Source organism: Lipophrys pholis (assembly GCF_963383615.2).
Source record: "Lipophrys pholis genome assembly, chromosome: 12".
Classification (NCBI taxonomy): Eukaryota; Metazoa; Chordata; class Actinopteri; order Blenniiformes; family Blenniidae; genus Lipophrys; species Lipophrys pholis.
In genome coordinates, this window is record NC_137641.1 from 17,059,996 (window position 1) to 17,086,794 (window position 26,799).

The following is a 26,799-nucleotide window of genomic DNA, read 5'->3' on the forward strand; positions in this document are numbered from 1 at the left end:
ATATGTTCAGCACTCTTGAACTGAAAAACACATGAATAGCTTTTTTGAAGTTCAGTACGATGACTTTGACTTTGGTCTAAAAAAATGCAGTTGAAAGAAACTTGCTCTGAGGACTCGGTCTCTGTTGCCCAAAGATTTTTGATTGTCTCAAAGTTATTGTAGTAAAACATGACATGTCAGTACCCCCAAACATAATGCATTTCATATTTTCCTCATTTAAAAATAAAGAGTGAGACGACGGCCACTCCTTAACTTCCCTGATACAGCTAGTAACACTTCTTAGTGCCTCACTTTTCGTTGGTTGCTCTGGTAAATAAATGTGATTGTTGTCTGCGTATCGGTGGAACGACAGACTGTGCTTTGCATTGATTGACCCGAGGAGCAGTACATAGAGAGAAAAGAGAGTCGGCACTAGAATTGAACCTTGTGGCACCCCACAAGAGAGAGACACGCAAGAGGACGACAGGTCACCAATCATTACTGAAAAGCTTTTTCTCAAACCTTGGACAACAAAGGCAAATGTGAGACAGGTCTAAAATATCAAATTTGAAGGATCAAGCTGAGGTTTTTTGAGGAGAGACCAAACCACAGCACATTTTAAGGCAGCTGAAACAAGTCCAGAGATGAGAAAAAAAGTTGATTTAAAACCAGCAGAGAAGGACCAATAATGTCAAAAATATATAATAATAATGTTTGTGGTTTTTTAACACCAGCTGCAACTAACGGCTTGCACCAGTTAAACCAAAACTCCGAACAGTGAAGCATGATCATAACAATCCACATTTTGTAATATTGAATTTATTATTTCACATCAGAAATCCCCTTCTCTGGGTTGATTGCATCTCTTTGTGCTCATTTTGTATATCTTCAAGACTCTCACTTTATACTATTTTGAATTTTGTGGTCATACTTTTGACATTAACTTGTAATTCAAGTCACATTCCTACATCGTGCTCATCTTTAGAAAGATTTACTCGACGGTGTCAGGTAAAGAAGGCCATGATGGACTTGCGGGCCACAATTTCCCTGCTGCTCTTCGGGGGTCTTTGCTTGCCGGCCACTTATAGAACGCGTCGGTGATCACGGCCTCATCGGCCAGCCAGTTAAAGAAGAACTGGAGGAGATCTGGAGAGAAGAACAATGTGAGTGTGTTGCTTCTGAATGTAGTTTTGTTTATGTAGAATCTGATTTTCATTGTTTAACAAGCTGGTTTCATGTCAAAGAAGACATTTCATGAAAAGTTAAGATTTCAGTAACACATTCAGCATGACTACTTGAAAAAGCTATCAGAATAATGCAACTATGCAGGATTCGACTCAATTTAAATGTTTTTCTTCTCCACTGTATTCCAAATTTTACCACTTTATCATGTCTTATTCTCCAATAAAAAAAGAATCTGGGTTATAAACGTATGGGAAAGAATAATTTCTCCCCACATTTGATACTTTATAAGCTAAACCATACAACTATTTAGAAACTGCTTAGTGAATTCACTGCAAGTATCCATTGTGTTCATGAAACCAATGTAATGATCTAGAGAAATTAAATGACCACGTGGTGCTCCAGCTTTTTACTGCTAGAAATAAAACTCTTGAGAGAAGCTTGAATGCTGAAGTGAACTGAATTTACAGCTTTACCTACATCATATCTTAAGAATGTTGTTAAAAGTTTGTTTTTATAACTTTGGCGCATTCTGGTGTTCTGATTTAATTTTTTTGCCACCACGAAATACTAACCTCATTACTGAAAATGTGGTAATATTAGAGTAAAGCGTTATCAAGTAATTAGTAATGCGTCACCAGCATCACTGGTTTTAAAACTGTATAGACAACATGTATTACAACGTTTATATGAAATATCATATGGCTGAATCTTAAATGTGTCTTGTTTTTTTCCCACAACATTTCAATCAAGAAAACGCAATCAATTTGAATGATTGTTGATCATATTATTGAAGCGTTGGCACAGGGTGTGCACGTTCCTTCCGCAGCAGCAGGGGGCGGTGTGACACTCCTGCGCCTCTTTTGAGCGGAAGCCCGAGAAACGGAAGAAAGACAACGGAAGGCGAAAGGCGCGGAAAAACAACAACTGGTAAACTTTATTCACTTCAACCTACGAAAACACGATTTCATACTGGTCATTAGCATTACAATGATACACTACCGAACGGAAGGTGAAGAAAGACATTGCTTTTGAACTGACACGATGTGGTTCAGAGTTGAACTAGCTGATTTAAAAAGAAAAACGGTTCCAAATGTGACAACAGCCATTTTCTGTTGTAATCATGAGCGATATTTATGTAAAAGAGTTATAACGGCCACTGTTGCTTAGTTTGTGCAGGGATACAGAAACATGTCTCAGCGGATGGAGGACAGCCACCGCAGCTTTCTTCAGACCATGATGATTAACGGCATCGTCGACCGACAAGAAGCAAAGAGGCTCTTCAAACTCTGCTGTGAAACACACAAAAGTGAGTAGTAGGGCACGTTGTCTAAAGGTTTAACCTCCCATCATGTCGCAAGCCAGATAGTCGCCACCATAGCGTCATGCAAGTGTGAGCGTGAATTGGTGAATGTCACTCGAAGAAATGATCCATCTGATGGTCCATACATATGGGTTTATGCTGTTCAGGGTCAAAGGGCACTGGAGCCAATCCCAGCTGTCTATGACGAGGGCAGGATATCCCATCGCAGGGCAAACAGACGGAGAATATGACGAGGCATTCTAAATAGCTGAAATGTACTTTATTGCAGCTGATTCTACATTCATTGGAGGCGATGCAGCATAATGACTGTGTAGCTCCTAAAGCAACTAACAATTTCCTATAATAGACACAGAAAATAAGTAACAATGACCATCAGAATCACAAAAGCAGACAAAGGATCAGTCTGGTAAGTTATGATTGAGATGCTGCAAACATTTAAAGTCTCGGCTGATTCATATGAAACACGATAGAGCGAGAGCCACTATAATGTAACCTATTGCCTGATGACATGACAAGACACACAATCTCTTCATCTGTTTGTTTCTATTATTTTATCCTCTTATGACTCAAGCTCACAGCACAAAGTTCTCATGTTTTACCAACAATCAAAACGTGGTTTTGGAGAACTGGACCTGCCATTTTTACTGTGTATTATATAAAATATAGTATCACATACATCAAGAGAAGTGCCATTAAAGGCACATTTAATTAATTATTCCTTAAACTTCGCACACACTAAATATTGTACATAAGTAAGGTCCATAGTTTCACAGTGCACCAGTTTGACCATATCTATGATACTGTCTTGTAATGAAACTTAAGCTATGATGCTCAGTTCATATTTTTTGCTGGGATCTGATTTTTTTATTTATTTTTTTGCATGATCATTTAAAATGCGACCTGCCGTGTGAACGTAATCGGACCAGATGTTTTTGGGCTCCAGAGTGGATACGCAGAAGACGATGTGATACAACAATAAACAATAAAAACACCAGAGTTGGCGTTGCAGCAGGTTGCCAGTGGTCCCTCACTCGGAAGACGTTTTGATGTGACTCACTGTTTCCACCCCAAACAACATAAAACCCGCAGGCCTTTAAAACAACAGCCCAAATCTCGGTCTGTGTAGGGATCATGTTAAAACAATAAAACTATTCTATGTGTAATAATGAACACATCATAAACAAACAAATGCACAAAATAAACAAAGTTAAAAGGTAAGAGTTTGGTTTCCCCAATTGGGTGATACTCCCCGTATCTGGCAACACGGGTCAGCCAGTGTAGATTCCTTCTCAATTGGTTGTTTAATACGAGCTGACAAAATGTAGACAACATGATGATTGAACCCAAACACCTTTCATGAGGTATGAGTCCTATCCACTAGACCACACGTGTCGAACTCCAGGCCTCGAGGGCCGCAGCCCTGCACGTTTTGCATGTCTCCCAGCTTCAACACAGCTGATTGCAATGAGCAGCTCGTTATCTGGCTTTGTGCTGAATGTGGTGATGAACCATCAGGACATTCAGGGGAGGGAGACATTGAAAACGTGCAGGGCTGCGGCCCACGAGGATCTGAGTTTGACACCCCTGCACTAGACCAACAGTGCACTTGTGCTTCTGTCAATCCTGACAATGAAGTTATCAGCATGTCACTTATGTATGACGGGCTCAAAAAAGTATTGTGACTAAACCTGTGCTCTAGATAACATCAATTCATAATACTTTTTAAACTTGTCATAGATAATTTGACATGCTTAAAACTTTGTCAGAATTGACATGAGCACAAGTGCACTGTTGGGTAGATATTTTTGTAGTGTCTGTCTTCACTGCTGTAGCAGTTTTGTAATTTGCAGACGGTGCGCGGTGGATGCACAGCCGGCTGCTCATATCGAGATTACTGTTATTTCTGCTGCTCTGAAGACAGTTTTCATAAAAACAAACTTGGAATATATCGCCTACCTTACACCGATTGGAAAGAAGCGGCGATTGTGCGTTGAGGACATTTCGTTTAAGAGTTATAAGTGACTGAAGTCCGAATCTGTCTCGCTTTACCCATGTGTTTCATTTTTTGAAGAAGAGAGTTTTCTTGGTGTTGCACACAGATTACACGTCACTTCACTATTCTTGTCCTTTTCCCTGACCAACTAAACATAATGGGAGCTTTTCCATCTCGCAAATGTAGAATCTGTGTCGGTTAGGGAATTCTAGCCGCAGGATATAACTCGCAGATTTCTTTTTGGATTGTGGTGTTTTCCTAAATTCTTAAAGGAAAAACACTTAATGGTGTGAAAACGCGTAGTAACGAACGTTATTGAGATTGTAACGAGTATTATATCATCAAATTGTTTTTAAGTAATGCGTTATGTTACTGCGTTACAGCAAATAGTATTGAATCACTGTTGCTTTTGTAAGGCAGTTACTCCTAACACTGATCATCACTGCTCCACCTTGTGGCCAGCGGAGAAATGCTCCATATGAGTGAATTGTGTTTACAGTTATTCCAAAGCTTGTTTAATTAGTCTAATATTTACATTCCCACAGTAACCCATTTAATTTAATTTAGATTCAGGTATTCTTCCATGTTTGAACTAATAGTCCACCTTTCTGTCCTCATTTTTCCACAAGAACACTGTCTATCAAATATGTAAACCAGCATTCATGTGTTGATTAGATTGTTGGATTTACTGCTACGTACTTCTCAACATTTTGATTCTCTTGCAGCTTCGCATGCACCGGACAGACTGGATTCTTTCATTGACGCCATCAATGCAAAGCTGCAGCCTCTGTTCATGCAGATAAGAAAGGGGACATCAGAAGACGACGGCAACCAGTTTTATGTTTTGGTAAGTATCTCGAAGCTAGTGTGAGATGCATGTAGTGTAAAACTAATTTCTCCTTGTGTTAGTAGTGTAAGTCTTTTAATGTTGGAGTATTCCCTGAAGTTGACACGATTTCCATAAGTTTGCATCATCAGATTTATTGAACAGGAAAAAGGAGAAAAGCTTTGATTTATCCTGAAAACACATTAACCAGCACCCTTTATTTATTATATTCATATCTGAAGTATTTCTTCACTGACAGAGAGGGGGGGTTCTAACTGCAGGGGGAATCTGGACTTAAGGATGATGACGCTTTTTGAAAAAGGCTCAGACTGATCATTGTAAACAAGTCCAGGGATGAAAATCAGTGATGATTACACAGTTAAAAGGACTGTACACGTGTGAATGTTGGTATATTTTTATGTAGTTGTGTGGGTGTGAACATGTATATTGGGAAGGGGAGCACTGTCCGCGTGAAAATGTATGAATGCAAAACTTGAATTTATTCTTTAAATATTAATAAGTTTTACTTCTTCCTACCCCTTTTCAGGTATGTATGTGTGCATATATTTGGAGCATATAGTTGTATATGTGATTGCACACTTGAATTGTCGCATGCCTGGAATGCATATATAAAAAAAATTAAAATTTAAGAGTAGCGATAACCTCTAACCCGCCTGTTTCCCTTCAATGACGTCCAGGTGAACACGGCTGAAACTGACATCACCAGGATGTCATCAGATTATGCCGACAATGAACTGGAACTCTTCAGAAAAACTGTGAGTTACAGCGTTTAAAGATTCCAGAAACTTCATGGACACTTTTACGCACACGATTTTGTTTTTATGATGTGGCCGCATCACAAATCAAGGCTGGAAACATCATCTCAGTGCCACTCTATATATTATTGGAAATTCTATGAACCGATCTTTATGTTCATGCCACTATTAATCAAATTTGTGATCAGTCATCCGTCTCATGCATACTATGCATTTTTTTAAATTCAGTGAGAGACTCATTTATCAGCTCCTTTGTTTGTAAAGAGGTTCATAGTTTTAATTCTGCTTGGATTCAGATGGACCTGATCGTATCCTCTGAGAACGGTAAAGCCTCCTCAACTGATATACTGAACAGCACTGACACCATGACCTCCAAAAAGCTGAAGAAGAGTCAAACAGAGCAGCTCCTGAAGCGACTCGTGTGTGACAAATGGCTCAGTGAGGTAAACTCCAGCATTTTGATGAAGATTCTACCTCAAGGTTTGATTTGTGTACACAGTGCTCACTTTGATAGCTATTCGTCTCACCAACTTTAGTACTTGCATGCTTTAGTAGGGTCTTGTTTTATATAACAAGTGCATCTCATTCAGAGAATCTAGAGATTTATGATTTGAAATATGAACTTAACTACATTTACACAGCATTACTGGGGAATGACATTCTGGTAGAACAGGGGTGGCCAACCAATCAGAGACAAGAGCCACACGAATGACAAATACTACAGAGAGCCACATCAGTCGGTAGGGTGTGGATTTACAGCATTAACAGGAATAATTTCACCCTCAACCCACCCAATTGTGCAGGGACCGTCTGCAAAGTGCAAAACCACTACAACAGGGATGACAGATTTAACAAACCATATGTCCCTGTCAGACAAGTGTTGTGTTGTAGTGTGATCAAGTGAAGGCTGCAGTGATTCAGGTGACACTGCAGTAAATACCAGTCACGTTATTAGATATTCTTGTAGTATTTGTCTTTGCTTTTGCAGCAGTAATTTGCAAACGGTCTCTGCTCTCTGGTCACATGGCCGGCTGAACATTGTTGTTTCTGCTGCTCCAAAGACGGACACTTTTGACAAAAAAAGAGCTTGTAGCATATTGCTTACCTCACACCGACGAGAAAGAGGCATCATTTGTGTGCTGATAACGTTTCATTAAAGCGTTATTAATGCCGGAACTTTACGGAGCTGCTCTCAGCAGGTGTTTCTCAACTGTATATCAGGGTCTAATCCACCAATTAACTCCAACTTGTTTATATACCTGCTCCGTGTGGCCTACCTGAAGTGTCTATTAAGTGCCTTTGTTTACTTGCCATTGTGCACCTTAACTAGCCTAACCAGCCATACATAGCGTAGCAACGGCTGTGAAGTGAGTGAGAGGGATGCTGTGGTTCATGGTGCGTTTAAGTACGACTTGAGAAAATCCGAACTCAGAGTTTCACATGAGAACTATTAATACTTGGAAGAGCTGCATTCTGATGATTTCAGTTGTGGATCAAAGAGCCACTGATTGGCCACCCCTGTAGTAGAAATAAACAAGGCTGTCGGGACTGTGATTTTGTAAGGATTGTGGCATTTCCTTATACTGTTCATATTTGTTGGAGGAAACAAATTGAACCTTTCCAGCACAATAGTTATTCTGCATTCACAATATCAAGTAAAATGAGTTTCACAAGTCTAATGCTCAGATGAAACTGGAATTGTATCTGTTCTGTTTTCCATCACAAGCACCACTTGTTTCTTCCTCTTGGATTCCTTCAGTATACATTTTAATGCAATTTATCTTCTTAGAAAGAAGGTGAATACACCTTGTCCACCAGGTGTATTATCGAGATGGAGCCATATATCCGTGCCATGTATCAGGACCAGGTCAAAATGTGCCACATCTGTCACAACATCGCTTTCCAGGTATATGTTGTCCTTCTTTCATCTTGAAGATAATCAACTGTGATTACCCATCTGCATTTATTATTGCTGTCAGGTAATGCTATTGTATTAGCAGAGTGCCCACTGACACCTGATTGCGTTTTAGATCTCATGTTGGTGCATATTTGTTCAAAGAAGAACATTAAATGTGTATCAGCTTAGAGCAAGTGTGACACACATTCACTCTTAATTTCAAAATTAAATGCACAAGCATGAAGCTATGTGCTCAGCATTGCCCCCTACAGTGAAGCAGTGGTACTGCATCACTGCTTGCTTTCTCACCGCAGTTTTATTATCAAATCTCAATTTGTAACATTTTACATTGGTTTTCCAATGGAAAGCGAGGACTTACAGTATAAAGATATTCATATTTGTGATCATCATGATTTGATTTGTATTTTGTGATGATCTTACCTGCCTCCCCACATGTCCCTGCAGTTCAAGTTACCTAAAAGTGTTGATTTTCATGTTTCTGAGGCAAACTGCTGCAGGTAAAAGTAATGTTAGAATTGTATTTCCCGCTTTGGAGTGTTAACACATGTGTCTTCACTGTGAAGCACTTAGTGCATGTTATTTGTTCTTTGAGCTGCATTTATCAGATGAAAGCTGCCTGTTATCAATGTGTAGGATTTACAGCTCATATAAAGTTTTGTTGTGGAAGTTACTGTGATGAATTTACTTTGTCAGCTCACAGATTTGTCTGATCTAAAATATTTTTTTAGAGCCAAATTTGTGAGAATCCCACATGTGGCATAAAGATCCACAACCCGTGTGTGGCCAGATACTTCAAAGGGAGAGTGGAGCCGCGGTGTCCAGCATGCGAAGACTTTTGGCCATATGAAATCCCAGGTATTTATTATTTTATTGGCTATTCTTATAATAATCAGTATGTTGGGTTTTTATTTTTTAAACAAGAGTGTATCAATCTGCCACTGTAACTGAATACTGGAAAATAATTTAAGACTTTAAAACAAGGCACAACCTGCAGTTTATTTCATTGTGATTAGAAGGAAACATTATTCTTCCAACTTTTTCAACGATATTTGTGATTTTCTTTTCATTGTAGAATTCCACCAGCATCAGTCTCAGTCCAAAAGATGAAAGCTTCATCAATTATTCTCTTCTTATAGAATCTGTGTGGTTTAATGTTTGTATGCAACGATTCATGTTGTTAATATTAATGTTGCTGTTTTTTTTTAATACATTTTTCATGTTGATTTGCACACAGTCGTTTTAAGTGGAAACAAACCGTTTTATTTTGGGCTTTCTCACAACCATTGTGTCAATTCTCCAGTTCATCTATAGATTTACATTTCTTTTCAGTTCTTTGTTATGCAAATTCTGTACACATGTTGGGTGTTTGTTTTTTTTAAATAAACTCTTGATACGGCAGTTCTGAATTGTTATTTGGAAGCAATTTTTAAGTCATGAGAAAATATTCTGATGAGTTAATTTCCTCCATGAGAATGACAATATTCACTCTGAAGTCAGTAAGCAGGGATGAAATAACCTTTTTTTTAAAAGCCCAGTTGAGTCGAAGGCCCACTTGTTTTGTAATCAATCTTTCAAGCAAAATGTATTTAACTTTTCAGAATCAAGCCATGATCTTTCTCTTGAAAGATTTTAAAGTAGTTAGGATGATATATCCTATATTAACTTGATGATGGTAATATTATAAAAATGACGGATGAAGCTTTAAAAAAAAAAAGGACAATATCCAAAGCTTTCATTATTGTTCCATAGTTAGAAATAAGAGCAGGACCACTTCAGCTTATATAGACATTGTTTAAATGATATTCAGTATGAAGTGCATCATTCCTCACACCTTGACCAGCAATATTCTGAAGATATAGAATGACTATAATGAAGAAGAAGGTCTCGTTACATGAAGAAAACACAGCGGGTGGTCACTTTGAAGAAGCTGAGACTCACAACTCCTTATATCTCATTGTGTGACTCACATGTTTAAGAATTTAGAGATTGATTTCCTGTTGACAGTTGAAATGAATAATAACATAAACTACTGGAGAGAAATAAACATCATCACATCCTGCCATCATTAGAGCTCAACAGTCTGTGGAATTTTGAAACTTTGTCCTCTTGTGTCGTCTGTCTCATGACAAACACTCACAGACACTTTAAAATCCTTTATGTTACATAAAAACTCCATGTGGTACCACATTCCAAACTCTTTTCAATAAACTTTTCCTAATTCCTACTGAGTTGTTTATCTAAATTCCACAAACAAACACTTCAGTGTTGAAACATGATATCCAACCATCATTTTTCATCCCATAATCTAACTCTTTGGAACAATAGAACATTTTTAACTGGTAGAAAATCTGTATTGATACGAGACTGGTTTGATAAAAAAAAATATATATATATATATTTGTGAAGGATTTATTGAATGACTGGTCATTTTTTAAATTTCTCATCATTTGTGGACAAATATAACAGACTGTGAAAGTAAAGTTTTTGATGAGATTTGTACACGTTCACGGACTCAGTTGATCCAAAACACACTTCTGTATTCTCACGTACAGTTTCACTACTCAAGCAGAAGGTCAATGAATGTGACTTGATTGCTTATAATTATACAAATAAGCTTATCAGTAAAGGTTTGAGACAAGTAATCGACTATGACCACAACAGAGCTTCTTTCGAGAAAGGGTATGGTTCAGACAACCATTCAAGGAGAATTGTTTTATCAAATTTTTTTTTTATTATATTTTTATTAAACTTATTATTTGATTTGATTTAATTTCATTTTATATGTATGCTATTGCTGTTACCTGTGGAAGCTTCGTCCATAATGTCTTTATTTATTTACTCATTGAAAGCAAAATACAAACTCTTGTAGAGGACTATAAACTAACCAATCGCTCGGGGGCGTCAAAGCTACATATTGGAGTGAAAGGGAATGAGGCAGCAGACAAAAGGGCAATTGATTTGGCAGTCGACATTAGTAAATCAGAAATCAAGAGCAGAATCAAGTAAAGATTTGAGGGGTAAGTGGCAAAAGCAATGGGAGGAAGAGAAGTCGGGATGGTGGTACTATACAATACAAGGAAAGTGGGGGAAATGCGAAGTACAGGACGGAACAGAAGAGAAGAAACAATAATAGACTCAGGTTTGGACACACTGCTCTTAACTATACACGAGTCAGGATAGGGAAACATAATACAGGGGAATGTGGGAGGTGCCACACGTATTTTGCGCCACACTCCATACCAGTAGGTGGCAGTAATGCACCAATTCGTTGTTTGCCAACAGCCATAAAAAAGAAGAAAGAATCCCGCCGCGGTGCATTGTGGGATACTTTGTGGTATTCGTCGCCGCCATCTTGCTAGTCATTGCCGTGTAAACAAATCCGCGATCTGAATCAGTCCTTGCTTTTATCGGTTCCCTGAGAAATGCCTGTTAATTGTTGTGTTCCACACTGTTTTACAAATTCAAAGAATTATCTTTTATTAAGTTTTTATTCGTTTCCGAAAAACGATCCTAAAGTGTGGCAGAAGTTAGTGCGTAATGCCCACTTGGGCTCAGCCCCTCGAGTGTGCTCGCTGCACTTTCTCAACGGAAGGAGGACGTATGACAACAACGTGCCTAGAATATTCCCGTGGTCAGAAGAGTGGAAAGTAATTGTGGACCAGTATAACAACAGTGTGAAACAGTGGTTTGACATTAGTTGTGGTCCAGAACACACATATGCCAAGCCTCCCAGACTCCTGAAGTATGACCCACCCGCTTTGAGCACGCCTGCATCAAAGACTCGGTTGACCAGAACATCACGACGTACTCTGCAGGTGAGGAGGACGAAGCACCACACACACGCGCACGCGCGTAACTTAATTCACTATCGTGCAATTGTGGTTGCTCATCTTTATTTAAAATACACTCAAGACTTTTACAAATCATCCATGTGTATCGGTAATTGTTTTCTGTATTTTTTACGCAGCTGTCAATGCTCGCAGCCACTAATATTGTGAAACGTCATCACTGCCAGTCATATTGTGTACGTCATCTGAATGCGTCGTCACAGGTCTGATAGCAGGGTGTTTCAGATTAACGGGCTTCCTTGTTAACTGGTTACTGGCTTAATTTAGCAACCGCAGACGTTAAAATGAAGACTCACAAAAGGTACGACACTTCGAAACTTTATTGTAAATGCGGTTAAACGGTGTTTGCGAGGACAGCTTTGGATTTTTGTCCGGGTTTTTAATATCTGCTTCATCAACAACGGACGCTAACTGACCAGTTAACACGGGAACCAGTTGAACCGAAACACCGGATAAATCTGGTACCTACACCGGACATGTGTCTCTGTGAAGGAACGACGATGTTTATTGTTCGGTGAAACAATCAGGAGGAGCGGATTGAAGTCAGCCCAGCGAATGTATGTCGGTGTCTGAAAAATACCCTCTAGATTGAAGTCACACCTGGTGAGTAAAGAAAGTCATTCCATCGTATAAGTGTTTATGTTCGTGGTGTCCAGATGAAGCGCCATGAAGCAAAGCTTTATCAAAAGATCATTCAGACTCCGTGGACACCACTATGTTTACATGGGAAAAGGAAAACTTTCATTAAGTTTTGGGTGTCTGTTTATAGAACAACGGTGCTCGTAGTTACTGAAAACCTTGTGAAACCGGCTCCCAAAGTGGAACCTTTTATAAACCCCGGGAAAACAACTTTTCTGAAACGATGACTCTTATGGGGGCATTATTGTAGGAAAACTATTTGTTAATGTGTATGGAGAGTTTTCTGTCTGTATTTCAGTATGTTGGACCAAAGTGAGATTTGTCAATATGAACCTGAATCTGACAAGTCGTCTCAAAATGGATTTTTAAATGTGTAAAAGGAGATTTAAAATGAAATCCAGGGGCCATTTGGAACATGAGGTTCACAGCTTATACTAGTCCCTCTGGCGGCTAAATTTAACAGGTGGTTTTATGGCATTAGTCACTTGTGTTGACTACAACACAGGAGCTCAATCAAAATCTCCTGTTTTGGGGTGCGCCCAAACAAAAAAGGAAGTGTGTGATGACTCCTGTAATAAGAACAATAGAATTTATTTCAAGGCGCCTCTCTTGGCACTCAAGGACACCATACAGTCAGTACAAGAAACAGGAAAACAATACAAGACACGGGAATTGCCATTAGATTGAATATGCAGTTTGAACAGATGTGTTTTGAGATGAGATTTGAAGTGGGGGAATGAGTCCAGGTTTCTCGGTTGAGGAGGGAGTAAGTTCCAGACGTTAGGAGCAGAGCGGCTGAAAGCTCTGGTCCTCATGGTGGTGAGACGGGCGGAGGGGACAGACAGGTGAATGCAGGAAGAGGATCTTCTGAACCCAGAGCCAATCGACCTGATGGAGGACGGGAGTGATGTGGTGGATGGAGGGAGTGCGAGTGATGATGTGGGCAGCTGAATTCTGGACCAGTTGAAGTTTATGGACGGATTTGTGAGGGAGGGCAAAGAGGAGAGGGATGCAGTAATCCAGACGGGAAGTGACGAGGCTGTGGACTAAGATAGTGGCAGTGTGGGGGTGATGTCCAAGAACAAACTCTAATGTCTTTCAAGCCTTGTCGATTAATATCAAATTTGATCGTTAATATAATATCATTAAATCCCTCATGAGTATTTTGTAATAGTTAAATTAGAGCAGTTACAACACTGGTTTTCTGCTTCTTAGTGACTCGACTGCAGGTAAGATTAGATTTTTTTACTAATCGCATTACAAACTTTCCTCTCTTTCCTCTTCGTCATCCTCAGACCTCCAACAGCAACATGTTTGCGATGAAGATGACGTCGTCTCCAAGGAGCAGCTCTGGAAGCCAGAGAAGGAACTCCAGCCTGGACCAGGAGGAACCAGATCCTCCTCAGATTAAAGAGGAAGAGGAGGAACCAGGTCCTCTCCAGGTTAAAGAGGAAGAGGAGGAAGCAGGTCCTTCTCAGATTGAAGAGGAGGAGGATGTACCAGATCTTATACAGATTAAAGAGGAAGAGGAGGAGCTAGAACTTCCAAAACCAGATGATGAAGAGCTTCACCTTGGTGACTCTGTGCCGGCCGTGAGTCACAAACGTGAAAGAACCTCTGAAGATTCAGGGTCACAAAGAAATGCTGACTTTACATTAAACAATGTAGTTCAGGAAGATCAGAAGAAGAATTATTGTCACATATGTGATATACATTTCAGAACCAGACGTAGTTTATTAAGCCATGGCAAAATTCACACAATTGAGAAGCCGTATCCTTGTAAAATATGTGGGGAATGTTTCAGCTACAGTTATGAATTGAGTCGTCACATGAACACTCACATGAGTGAGAAGCCGTATTCCTGTGAAACATGTGGGAAATGTTTTAGACAGCATTGTATGTTGACTGTCCACATGAGGACTCACACAGGTGAGAAGCCTTATTCCTGTACAACATGTGGAAAATGTTTCAGTCGCAATTTTTTGCTCACTGTTCACATGAGGACTCACACAGGTGAGAGGCCTTACTCCTGTACAACATGTGGAAAATGTTTCACTCGCAATTCTTTACTCACTGTTCACATGAGGACTCACACAGGTGAGAAGCCGTATCCTTGTAAAATATGTGGGAAATGTTTCAGTACCATTTATGAATTGACAGGTCACATGAAGACTCACTCGGGTGAGAGGCCGTATTCTTGTGAAACATGTGGGAAACGTTTCGCACACCGTAGTAGTTTGACTGTCCACAAGAGAACGCACACAGGTGAGAAGCCTTATTCTTGTAAAATATGTGGAAAATCTTTGAGTGGCAGTGTGACTGACCACATGAAGACTCACACAGGTGAGAGGCCGTATTCCTGTGAAACATGTGGGAAATGTTTCAGGCACCGTCGGAGTTTGACCTTCCACATGCGGGCTCACACAGGTGAGAAGCCGTATCCTTGTAAAATATGTGGAGAATGTTTCAGTGCCAGTTATGAATTGACTAATCACATGAAGACTCACATGGATGAGAGCCCGTATTCCTGTGAAACATGTGGAAAATGTTTTAGACAGCGTTGTAGATTGACTGTCCACATGAGGACTCACACAGGTGAGAAGCCTTATTCCTGTACAACATGTGGGAAAGGTTTCACTCGGAACTTTTATCTCACTGTTCACATGAAGACTCACACAGTTGAGGAGCCGTAGATTTGAAAGCCATCTGAAACAGTTGTGTTGAAGTGCCACATGTAGGGGAAACACTTTAATGTACTTCAGTTTTTTTCTACTGTGGTTGTCAGACAATGAGTCGTTGAAGTGCCTCATTGAGCTTTTTCATCACATTCGATGTTTAAATCAACTGTGTAATTATTCTTGTTTGTCACTGAAAGTAGTTATGTTTATTTTTTAAGAATCTAAATAAATGATGCTTTTGGTTCGTTTCCAAAGTATTTTTTATTGTGTTTTAACTGATCTTTATCATTAATATAGTCATAAAATTTAACTTCAAATGTCAGACCAGGCAGCAGTGGTATTACTTAAATATTTATTTCAATGACATGTGAGAACTAAAATAATATTGTACCATTGGATAAGGTTTCAGAAACATGTCTGTACTTATATGTACTTTTGCAAAATTAGCGCACAAAACATGAGGGAAACTGGTGGAAATTAAAGCATCCCAGTTGAGTTGTGATGATATTTAATTTAGTTAGTTTTTTTTAACTATAACTCTGTCTCACGTAGTGGGTAGTTTTTATTTTTTTAGAAGAGTCGTGCTGCTAGGGTAATTCATGTTTGATCTCGTTTTGTCTCTGTATTTCTCGCGATACTAGCCACAGCCAATCAGGGTGATCAAATGTGTAAACAGGAAGTATTTGCGCCGCATACGGACTTGAGTCTGACGGAACAACGGTGGTTATTGTTCAGTGAAACGATCAGGAGGAGCGGATTAAAGTCAGTCCAGTGAATGTGTCTGAAAAACTCTCCTGATTGAAATCACACCTGGTGAGTGAAGAATGTCATTCTATCGTATAAGTGTTTTTTGCTCGTGATGTCCAGATGAAGCACTGCCAGTCCAAAAAGGCGATTTGTTCATGTGTAAAGAGAGTTGTCAACACGTTCAGAGATATTTGGGGTTGAGGAGGCTACGTTTTCGGCTTGAAGTGCTGAAAATACAGACAAAGTACCAGTTGCTAGTCGAGCAGCTTCACAATTGGTGGTTTGTTTGATTTTTAAACATGGCTTTTGCTCCTCTTCTGCAGTGAGAGGATTTGAAGCTGTAAAGGAGGGTTGATGGGCTGCAGGAACTGTCAGTTCGTGGTCACACGAACAATAATAATAATTATTATTGTATAGAGCCTTGTTGATCATTATCAAATTTGATCGTTAATATAAGATTATTAAATCCCTCGAGTATTTAGTAGGAGTTCAATTAGAACAATTGCAAGACTTGTTTTTCTGCTTCTTAGTGACTCTGCTGCTCTGTCGATAAAATGTGTGCGTTTATTAATGACATTTCAAGCTTTCTTCTCTTTCCTCTTCGTCATCCTCAGACCTCCAACAGCAACATGTTTGTGATGAAGAGGACGTCGTCTCCGAGGAGCAGCTCTGGAAGCCAGAGAAGGAACTCCAGTCTGGACCAGGAGGAAGCAGCTCCTCCTCACATTAAAGAGGAAGAGGAGGAACCAGAACTTCTCCAGATTAAAGAGGAAGAGGAGGAAGCAGATCCTCCTCAGATTAAAGAGGAAGAGGAGGAGCTGCAAACTGTTCAGATTAAAGAGGAAGATGAGGAAATACAAACTGTTCAGATTAAAGAGGAAGATGAGGAACCAGATCCTCCTAAGGTTAAAGAGGAAGATGAGGAACCAGATCCTCCTAAGGTTAAAGAGGAAGAGGAGGAACCACAAACTGTTCAGATTAAAGGGGAAGAGGAGGAACCAGATCCTCCTCAGATTAAAGAGGAAGAGGAGGAACCAGAACTTCTACAGATTAAAGAGGAAGAGGAAATCTACACCTGTGAGGACACGAAGCAGGAGACTGATACGTTTCTTCAAACTGTGACTGATGAGAAAAGTGTCCAGAGTAACTCAGAACCAGACGACGAAGAGCTTCACCTTGGTGACTCTGTGCTGGCTGTGAGTCACAAACGTAAAAGAACCTGTGAAGATTCAGGGTCACAAAGAAATGCTGACTTTACATTAAATACTGTAGTTCAGGAAGATCAGAAGAAGGGTTATTGTGATATATGTCAGAAATTTTGCAGAAACAGACGTAGTTTAATAAGCCACGGGAAAAGTCACACAGGTGAGAAGCTGTATCCTTGTAAATTATGTGAGAAACGTTTCAGTCGCAATTTTTGTCTCACTGTTCACATGAGGACTCACACAGGTGAGAAGCCATATCCTTGTAAAATATGTGGGAAACGTTTCAGTATCAGTTATGAATTGAATCGCCACATGAAGACTCACATGAATGAGAAGCCGTTTTCCTGTGAAACATGTGGGAAATGCTTCAGTCACAGTCCTGAATTAACCCGTCACATGAAGACTCACATGAGTGACAGGCTGCATTCTTGTACAACATGTGGGAAATGTTTCAGTCAGTGTCGTCAATTGACTATCCACATGAGGACTCACACAGGTGAGAAGCCTTATTCCTGTCAAACATGTGGAAAATGTTTTAGTCGCAACTTTGATCTGACTGATCACATGAGAATTCACACAGGTGAGAAGCCTTATTCCTGCACAACATGTGGAAAATGTTTCAGTCGCAATTATTATCTCACTGTTCACATGAAGACTCACACAGGTGAGAAGCCGTATTCTTGTGAAATATGTGGGAGACGTTTCGGTCGCAGTTATGATTTGACTAATCACATGAAGACTCACACGGATGAGAGCCCATATTCCTGTGGAACGTGTGGAAAATGTTTCAGACAGCGTAGTAGTTTGACAGTACACATGAGGACTCACACAGGTGAGAAGCCTTATTCCTGTGAAACATGTGGGAAATGTTTCAGGTACCGTCGCAGTTTGACTGTCCACAGAAAGACTCACACAGGTAAGAAGTTGTAGTTTTGAAAGACGTCAGAAACGGTAATGTTGAAATGCCAGATGTTGTAGGGGAACCACTTTAATGTTCTTCAGTTTATTTCTACTGTGGTTGTCGGACAATGAGAGTCATGGAAGGTGAAGCGCCTCATTCACGTTTTTTTCATCACATTACAATCTTAAAATCATCAGTGTAATTATTTCTTGTTTCTCAGCGAGAGCAGGTATGTTCATCTGTTAAGAATCAAAATTATGCTTTCAGTTTGTTTTTACAGATAGTTCCCAATCTGTTTTATTGTAGTTTAACTGATCTTTGCAGACATTAATATTTTCATATAATATCTGTCGGAAAATGTTATTCATTCTAATTGAAGAACCACCACTGAGGAGGTTGAAATTATATCATCAGACATACTCCACTTTGCTCTTAACATGAATGTTAGAGAAGTCTTTATTTAGAACCCATATTTTTTATATTGGGCATGATTCCTGCAGGAAATTCTTTTTTCTCTGACACAAGTCTTTCTCTATATGAAACCAGATGAGAGCAACAGATTTATATCCTGAAGCCATAAAAGCGAGATCATATTCTTGATCGTCATCTTCTTTTTCTTCTTCTTCTTTATAGTCATCTTCTTTTTCTTCTTTATAGTTTTCTTCTTCTTCTTCAAGACCTAACACCAGTCTGCACCCACAAAGTTGCACTACCGCCATTTGCTCGCTGGTCCATGAAGTTAACTAGCACATGTTCCACGGTCCTTTAATCTCAAGAGAAAAGTCCCTCTCCTCTTCTTCCCTAATGTGTCCTCCCCTCTTCATTCTTCCCACTGAATTTCAAATATTGTAAAGATGCATTCATCTTGTCTCTTCATTCCATTGTTCCATTGCTGCTACCACTTTTTATTTATTTCCCTCCACACTATGGTTTTCCCTCCTTTTCCTGCCAACCTGATTACTTATCAATATTTGCATTGGCCGTAGCTTTCTTGGTCAACTTGTCCGCCCTCTTAAGTCATATGTCATACTTTGTTGACAACATAAATGCTACTATTTCTGATACAGTGAATAATGTATTTCTACTCGCCAATTATTGCATACACTGCTGTGAATACAGACTTTAGCTGCTCTTATAACCATTTTATAAATGAATTTTGAATGTATACTCTTCATTGAAATTGATGGAAACTGCCTATGCCTAAGAAATATGTGCTTCAATGACACAACTCCTTTTGGTTTATTTGTTATTATTTTTGATTGTGTATTTCATTGTTTATTAATAAAAAAAAAATCAACCCTCACATTTCCCAGTTGCCATGAGTTACTGCAAACACCCGTGATTTTGTGACCTTGTGATCTCATGAACCTTTGTTTTTAATTGTTAATTTACAACCCTTATCGAGACAAAAAAATACGAGACTTCCTGTAAATTACAGTCATACAACAATAACAACAAAAATAATAATATAAAGTATAACAAAGGCAATAATAATTTAGGCCATTATTACATCAGAGTACAAGAAACACTTCAGCACATTCAAATATTTTTTGCTGTCTGGTTTGTGTTTTTAACCACATTGTGAGAAGATGAATACATTTTAGATTTGTTTTTGAAAGCTCTAGTAGACGGAAGTTCCTTTTCCCATTTATTTTTGTGGATATGGCATTTCCATGAATTAATTTATGTGTTTCATTGGTAAATTTAGGGTGTCGTAATAGAATATTGTGTGCCGTAAATTTGGACAGTCCCGTAATTTTAAAAACCAATCAGACTTATCTGATCTTGTCTTGTCTTACCAAAAAGTTGTGGTCACTTGGCAGGAAAAGAACAGATGTTCTATACTTTCTGGGTTTGTGTGACAAAAGTCACATTGATCAACTTTAAGTCCAGATCTACCACTTAAAGTTTCAGCACACATTATTACTTTTGAATTCCATTTTTTTTAATTTTAGAAAGAATTGGCCATTTCATAAATATGATACACTTTACTCTGGTCACTTTGCACTGGGTTTCAGTTGGAATTAGATTACTATGAGATCTTATTTTTCTTTTCTTCATACTTTAGAGACTTATATCACACTTTTATATGAATAACTTTGTGTGTCAGATCATGTCACCAACTCTGAGAGGAGTGATGGGCTGAACTTCACCTTTAACCCCAGACCTGAACCTCATGGACACCTGACTTTGCTGTCCTTTCTTTAGGAGTTTACATGCTCTTCTTGTGTATGCATGTGTTTTCTCTGTCTTCCCACAAGTCCATTGATTACTCTAACTTGCAGACAGATATTAGTGTGACCGCCTGTTTCTCTGTGTTTGCCTTTTGATGGGCTGGGGTCAGCACCAGCGTCCTGCAACACTACAGTGACTCAAGTGGCATTAGAGATGAATTAGCTTGACTCACAAAATAAATCTGGCTATTCCAATAATTTTATAATACCTATTCTATTGAATCTTTTTAAAATGACTACAAAGTCTAGTATTTTATTGAACGCTGCTACTCTTTTTTTCCATTAACCTTTTTTTTTACAATGGTTTTTATGGCTCATTTCCAAAGATTAACAGCCCAGAAAGTTCTTCACAGTGTTAATCACAGTCACCTATTCATACATTCACACACTCTCCAGTGGAAGGGGCTCAGTCTATCCATCAATCTGAATCAAAGACACTGATGTGTGGATATAAGAGGAATCAAACCTGCAACCTCCCAGTTAAGATACAAGTTGCTCTACCATAAAATTATATCTATCTCTCTATCTCTCTATCTCTATCTCTATCTCTCTATCTATCTATCTATCTATCTATCTATCTATCTATCTATCTATCTATCTATCTATCTATCTATCTATCTATCTATCTATCTATCTATCTATCTATCTATCTATTCTCGGCTGTAATGTAGTTTTTCCGTTTGGCTTGCCGTAGAAATTATTCTATGTGACGTCATCAGAAGGGGCCGGGCCCCGGCACACGTGTGGATTGATGTTTATGCGCAAACTTTGAACAGCTTGATCAGGGTGAATGTTTTTAGAAGAACGGCAAGTTTAAAGACTCGTTAAGTTGCTAGAATGGTGAACGCCTGTTGCGTCCGTGACTGTCCCAATCGACCAGCGCGCAGCGGGACAAAAGACAAAAAGAGTTTCTTTGTAATTCCAAAGGTTAGGAAAGGTGATCGAACAGTGGAGCTCAGTCAGTGTCGGAGAAACGCGTGGATTTCCATTATTAACAGGAAGGATTTCACCCCCTCGACCAAAACTAAAGTGTGCTCTGATCACTTTGTTACAGGTACTGTAAATTTACATTAAGTTTGATTCTAACCGATGAGATGCATTAAAGCATATTCAGCTCCCAGTATGCAAAGTATGTTTGCTTTTGGGTGATGGGTGCGATCTATCTGCCGATTGCGCTGCGCAAATAATGGATCCTTGGTTAAGGTTAACTCCAGTATAAAATCATACCGGGTAAATAGGCCTGTTCTTTCCCCCTGTATCTTTCTTATAGTTTCATCATCCATCGTAAATTATCGCCCTGCTCAGTGCGGATTGTGTTGTGATTGTGTGGCATTTTGAGTGAAAGGGTTTCAGCCGAACACTGTGTTGAGTGAATGTGATGCATTAGCGTGGAAGTAAATATATCCCAATTTTGAGTTCTATGCAAAGTTCAGCCATCCATTCATAAGAGTGAGAGAATCCCGCCCGAGGTTGCAGCGCCCCCTGGAGGCCACTGCGTCGTTTGCCTACGTTTCTGGACGAGCCTGCAATGCTTTCAACATTATTTATAGCCTCTGAACGCCTGAGCATATTTAAACTAATAACATGTTTAGGATCACCTGAACATTTGCCTCTAGTAATCAAAAATGCATTCTTGCAAGTAGTTATGAAGTTGTTTTTCCAAATCCTAAATGAAACTGTGCACATTGTATTTTAATCAACTGCAGCATTACTGTTACATATAGTATTGTGTTCACATTTGTTTAGCATCTGCTTTGAAATGCCGATTAATCATTGCACTTTACTTCTTCAGGAAAACCTGCAGCACTGTATGATACGACACATCCGGACTGGACGCCGTCACTGAAGTTGCCTGCAGACTCAGTGACCAAACCCGCTTCCAGCAACTTGGCATCTTCTGCTGTCTTACAACCCCACCAGAGGACCAGTGATGGGAGACTTCATGAGGACAAGCATATCGCTGTGAAAGCCCTGGGAGACTTGTTACAGTCGTCCATCGAGCTTGGCGAACACTGTCCAGAGGAACTTTATGTAATGCAGGATCCCGACTGTCCTCACCAGCAGCTTCTGCTCCGGGTCTGGAAGAAAGTTTCCAAACCAGCTGAGGTAAAAATCACTTCCACAAGCAAACACTTCCAGCCTTATTAACATTTCTCATCCAGAAGTCATCAGTAGGCTCAATACGTTTGATATTTAAATCACTTTGTGTCGAAATGACAAAATCTGTCACACAGATCCATTTGAGCTTGAACTAGATAATAATATGGTTGGGGTTTTTGTTTTTGGGGGGGGGGTATTTCTTTCAATTTCAAACCATCCACTCAAATTCCTGGGGAAAAGTGGTTTCCAGGGAGGAAGGGATGTAATTAGAAGCATCATTTTGGTGTCAGTGACAAAACCACAGGCCTTATGCCAGACTGGTGCATTTTTTCAACGACTGCTCCGAACTCAATGTCACTAACGCTGGGCATTTTACTCCGAGCATGAGGTCTCGGGGCGGGTGAGGAGCAAATATCAGCATCAAGACATCTTCTCATTGTTCTGGTTGGCTGGCTGGAAATGTGTTTCAACATATCATAGTCCACATTACAAATTCCAGTGTGCACGAGCCAGTATGCAGGTTCCTGTATAGCAGTTCTTGAATTCCTGAGTTCTACAGCTGATTCCACCCAAAACAGAAGGGATGCAACATTCCTGTTTTCCACTGTGTAGCCACAGGCGTTGACTCCAGTTTCTGCAGTGCACTTGGTTGTTTTCATGACCTGTTGCTTTAAGTTCTCTGTCGTGGCGCGTTGATATCTTCCTTAGTCGACCAGTATGCCTGCCTTTTACAACTGTCCTTGTTGTTTGTACTTGGTACACATCTTAGACACCGCTGACTGTGAACACCCACATCTTTTGCAATATTTAGTTTTGAACTGCAGAGTAATTTAGGAGATTTAATCTGACGCCGGCATTGATTTTCCATACTTTTTTCCTCAGGATTGAGTGATATCCTAATTCTTTCTCTCTGCTTGATCGAAGAATGCAATTGGTAACCGCAACAATCTTTGATTTCTTTCAGGGTTTCTTGAAGCCAAAAAGTTGCACCTCAACAACTGCCTCCTCAGACTGAAACGAACTGAATGAATTAAAACCCGAGAAGCGGCGCTGTTAATGATCCACTCTAATTGAGTAACAAACTAAGGTCTTTCAAGCCTCGTCTCTTATGATCAAGTTTAATCATTAATATTAAATGATCAAATCACTCATGAACTTTTAGTAGGAGTTCAATTAGAACAATTACAAGACTTGTTTTTCTGCTTCTTAGTGACTCGGCTGCTCTGTAGATAAAATGTGTGCGTTTTGTAATCCCATTACAAACTTTCCTCTCTTTCCTCTTCGTCACCCTCAGACCTCCGACAGCAACATGTTTGTGATGAAGAGGACGTCGTCTCCGAGGAGCGGCTCTGGAAGCCAGAGAAGGAGCTCCAGTCTGGACCAGGAGGAACTAGGACCTCCTCAGGTTAAAGAAGAAGAGGAGGAACCAGAACCTCCTCGGGTTAAAGAAGAAGAAGAGGAGGACCAACAAACTGCTCAGATGAAAGAGGAAGAGGGAGCACCAGAAACTTCTCAGACTGAAGACGAGCCAGAACATCCACAGGAACCAGATCCTCCTTGGCTAAAAGAAGAACATGATGAACCAGAGCTCAGACATGTTAAAGTGGAAGACAAGGAACCAGAACTTCCACAGATTAAAGAGGAAGAGGAGGAGCTAGAATTTCCACAGATTAAAGAGGAAGAGCCAGAACCACTTCAGATTAAAGAGGAAGAGGAGGAAGTAGAACTTCATCAGGTTATTCTGGGAAGGTCCTGGTTCCTCCTCTTTAAAGATGATGAGGTGCAACCAGGACCTTCTCGGGTTAACGAGGAAGAGGGGCAAATAGAACTCCCACAGGTTAAAGAGGAAGAGGGGCAACTAGAACTCCCACAGGTTAAAGAGGAAGAGGAGCAGCTGGAGCTCCCACAGGTTAAAGAGGAAGAGGAGCAGCTGGAGCTCCCACAGGTTAAAGAGGAAGAGGAGCAGCTGGAGCTCCCACAGGTTAAAGAGGAAGAGGAGCAGCTAGAACTCCCACAGATGGAAGAGGAAGTGCCAAAACCTTCTCAGATTAAAGAAGAGGAGGAACCAAACCATCCTCAGATGAAAGAGGAAGAGGAGGAGTCAGAACCTCCTCAGGTTAAAGAAGAAGAGGCCATCTCCACCTGTGAGGACACACAGCAGGAGACTGATACGTTTCTTCAAACTGTGACTGATGAGAAAAGTGTCCAGATTAACTCAGAACCAGATGATGTAGAGCTTCACCTTGGTGACTCTGTGCCGGCTGAGAGTCACAAACATAGTCGTAGTTTAGCAACGCACAAGAAAATTCACTCAGGTGAGAAGCCATATTCTTGTAAAACCTGTGGGAAACGATTCAAGAACACAGGTAACTTGAGAGAGCACAAGAAAATTCACACAGATGAGAAGCCGTCTTTTTGTAAAACATGTGGGAAAGGTTTTCGTGACATTCTTCAGTTGACTGTTCACAAGAAGGTGCACACAGGTGAGAAGACTCATTGTTGTGAAACATGTGGGGAAACTTATGTTAACAAAAGTCATTTGACTGACCACTTGAGGACTCACACTGGTGAGAAGTTCTTTTCTTGTAAAACATGTGGGAAACGATTCAAGGACAAAAGTCATTTGATAGAGCACAAGAGAATTCACACAGATGAGAAGCCATATTCTTGTAAAATGTGTGGAAAACGATTCAAGAACAAAAGTATTTTGATAGAGCACAAGAGAATTCACACAGATGAGAAGCCATATTCTTGTACAACGTGTGAAAAACGATTCAAGAAGAAAAGTATTTTGATAGAGCACAAGAGAATTCACACAGATGAGAAGCCGTATTCTTGTAAAACATGTGGGAAACAATTCAAGGACGAAAGTAATTTGAGGGAGCACAAAGTTATTCACACAGATGAGGAGCCCTATTCCTGTAAAACGTGTGGGAAACGATTCAAGGACAAAAGTAATTTGAGGGAGCACAAGAGAATTCACACAGATGAGAAGCCGTATTCTTGTAATGCATGTGAGAAAAGTTTCAGTAACAGTCGTGAGTTGACTGTTCACTTGAGGACTCACACAGATGAGAAGTCCTTTTCTTGTAAAACAGGTGGGAAACGATTCAAGGACAAAGGTCATTTGAGAGAGCACAAGAGAATTCACACAGATGAGGAGCCGTATTCTTGTAAGACTTGTGGGAAACAATTCAAGGAGAAAAGTAATTTCAAAGAGCATGAAAAAATTCACACCGAAGAGAAGCCGTATTCTTGTAAAACATGTGGGAAACGATTCAAGGACAAAAGTAAATTGAGAGAGCACAAGAGAATTCACATAGCTGAGAAGCCGTATTCTTGTAAAACATGTGAGAAATGTTTCCGTCGCAAATGTGAATTGGCTTGTCACATGAAGACTCACACGGGTGAAGGCCCACATGCCTGTGAAAAATGTGGGAAAGGTTTTAGTCGCCCTAGTAATTTGGCTATCCACATGAGGAGTCACACAGGTGAGAAGCCTTTTTCCTGTAAAAAGTGTGGGAAAACTTTTGGTTACAGAAGTCATTTGGATGACCACATGCGATCTCACACAGGTGAGGAGCCTTATTCTTGTAAAACCTGTGGGAAAACCTTTGGTTACAGTAGTCATTTGAAGATCCACATGAGGACTCACACAGGTGAGAAGCCTCATTCTTGTAAAGCATGTGGAAAAACGTTTGGTTACAGAAGTCATTTGAATGTTCACATGAGGATTCACACAGGTGAGAAGCCATATTCCTGTAAGACATGTGGGAAAGGTTTTGGTCGCAATTTTCATCTGACTCTCCACATGAAGACTCACGCATGAGAAAAGACATCTGAGACAGTTATGTTGAAGGGACATGTGTTGTAGGGTAACCACTTCAATCTTCTTTAATGTTTATTTTGACTGTGATTGGAGAATAATGAGTCATAGAATTTAAATCATCTCATTTTAGTTCACATTAAATTTTTAAATCGTCTGTACATTTGTGTTTTTCACTGAGAGAAGGTAAGTTCATCTGTTACGAATCTAAATAAAGGCTGCTTTTTGTTGTTTTTACAGATGTATTTCCATGTATTTATTATTGCGGTTTGTGTCATTAGTATTTTAATATAATTTCAAGTTAAATGTGCAAACATTTAGTTGTAACTGAAGAACCACCACTGAGCAGATTGAAATGACATCATCAGACATAATTATTCCACATTGTTCATAAGGTATGACATTTCCATAGGGCTTTGATTTGAAACCCATACTTTTTATACTGCACAAGCTTCCTGCAAGAAATATGACATGCCATCTTCATTTAAAAAAATTTTTTTTTACAAACTAAATCTTTTTTTACAAACTAGCAGAAGAGATGTTCTTCTTCCCAACCAGCTGCCAAGTTTGGCTTGTTCATATCCAGAGCTTTTAAAAAAAGGATTGCAAGAATTCACATTTTG

At 39.7% G+C, this 26,799-nt stretch overlaps 4 protein-coding genes across 4 annotated transcripts; all 4 read left to right on the forward strand.

Moving 5' to 3' along the window:
• The first annotated feature begins 1,276 nt into the window (after positions 1 to 1,276).
• Positions 1,277 to 9,396, forward strand: nsmce1 (NSE1 homolog, SMC5-SMC6 complex component). Its single transcript, XM_080477406.1, has 8 exons — positions 1,277 to 2,091; positions 2,332 to 2,470; positions 5,204 to 5,325; positions 6,003 to 6,080; positions 6,377 to 6,523; positions 7,870 to 7,986; positions 8,727 to 8,853; positions 9,071 to 9,396. The coding sequence occupies exons 2-8, from the start codon at positions 2,353 to 2,355 to the stop codon at positions 9,103 to 9,105; spliced, it is 744 nt and encodes a 247-aa protein (XP_080333532.1). The 5' UTR covers positions 1,277 to 2,091; positions 2,332 to 2,352; the 3' UTR covers positions 9,106 to 9,396.
• A 2,942-nt stretch (positions 9,397 to 12,338) lies between these two features.
• On the forward strand, positions 12,339 to 15,407 carry LOC308117498 (uncharacterized protein). The gene is made up of 2 exons (XM_080476411.1): positions 12,339 to 12,449; positions 13,781 to 15,407. The coding sequence occupies exon 2, from the start codon at positions 13,796 to 13,798 to the stop codon at positions 15,176 to 15,178; it is 1,383 nt and encodes a 460-aa protein (XP_080332537.1). The 5' UTR covers positions 12,339 to 12,449; positions 13,781 to 13,795; the 3' UTR covers positions 15,179 to 15,407.
• A 1,801-nt stretch (positions 15,408 to 17,208) lies between these two features.
• LOC308118263 (uncharacterized protein) lies at positions 17,209 to 18,045 on the forward strand (the record flags this gene model as incomplete). The annotated part of the gene is made up of 1 exon (XM_080477613.1): positions 17,209 to 18,045. The coding sequence occupies exon 1, from the start codon at positions 17,344 to 17,346 to the stop codon at positions 18,043 to 18,045; it is 702 nt and encodes a 233-aa protein (XP_080333739.1). The 5' UTR covers positions 17,209 to 17,343.
• Positions 18,046 to 20,979: 2,934 nt separating this feature from the next.
• LOC308117484 (uncharacterized protein) lies at positions 20,980 to 26,413 on the forward strand. The gene is made up of 3 exons (XM_080476390.1): positions 20,980 to 21,304; positions 22,043 to 22,356; positions 23,645 to 26,413. Exons 1-3 carry the CDS (start codon positions 21,088 to 21,090, stop codon positions 26,177 to 26,179), a joined length of 3,066 nt encoding a protein of 1,021 aa, XP_080332516.1. The 5' UTR covers positions 20,980 to 21,087; the 3' UTR covers positions 26,180 to 26,413.
• Positions 26,414 to 26,799: the final 386 nt, after the last annotated feature.

Excerpts from the sequence above, each read along its gene's own strand:
- nsmce1 (XM_080477406.1), top strand. The coding sequence starts at position 2,353 with ATGTCTCAGCGGATGGAGGACAGCCACCGCAGCTTTCTTCAGACCATG. Across the intron at positions 6,524-7,869 it reads GTGACAAATGGCTCAGTGAG|AAAGAAGGTGAATACACCTT; the intron begins GTAAACTCCAGC and ends TTATCTTCTTAG. Across the intron at positions 8,854-9,070 it reads TTGGCCATATGAAATCCCAG|AATTCCACCAGCATCAGTCT; the intron begins GTATTTATTATT and ends TTTTCATTGTAG.
- LOC308117498 (XM_080476411.1), top strand. The coding sequence starts at position 13,796 with ATGTTTGCGATGAAGATGACGTCGTCTCCAAGGAGCAGCTCTGGAAGC.
- LOC308117484 (XM_080476390.1), top strand. The coding sequence starts at position 21,088 with ATGGTGAACGCCTGTTGCGTCCGTGACTGTCCCAATCGACCAGCGCGC. Across the intron at positions 21,305-22,042 it reads CTCTGATCACTTTGTTACAG|GAAAACCTGCAGCACTGTAT; the intron begins GTACTGTAAATT and ends TTACTTCTTCAG. Across the intron at positions 22,357-23,644 it reads AAGTTTCCAAACCAGCTGAG|ACCTCCGACAGCAACATGTT; the intron begins GTAAAAATCACT and ends CGTCACCCTCAG.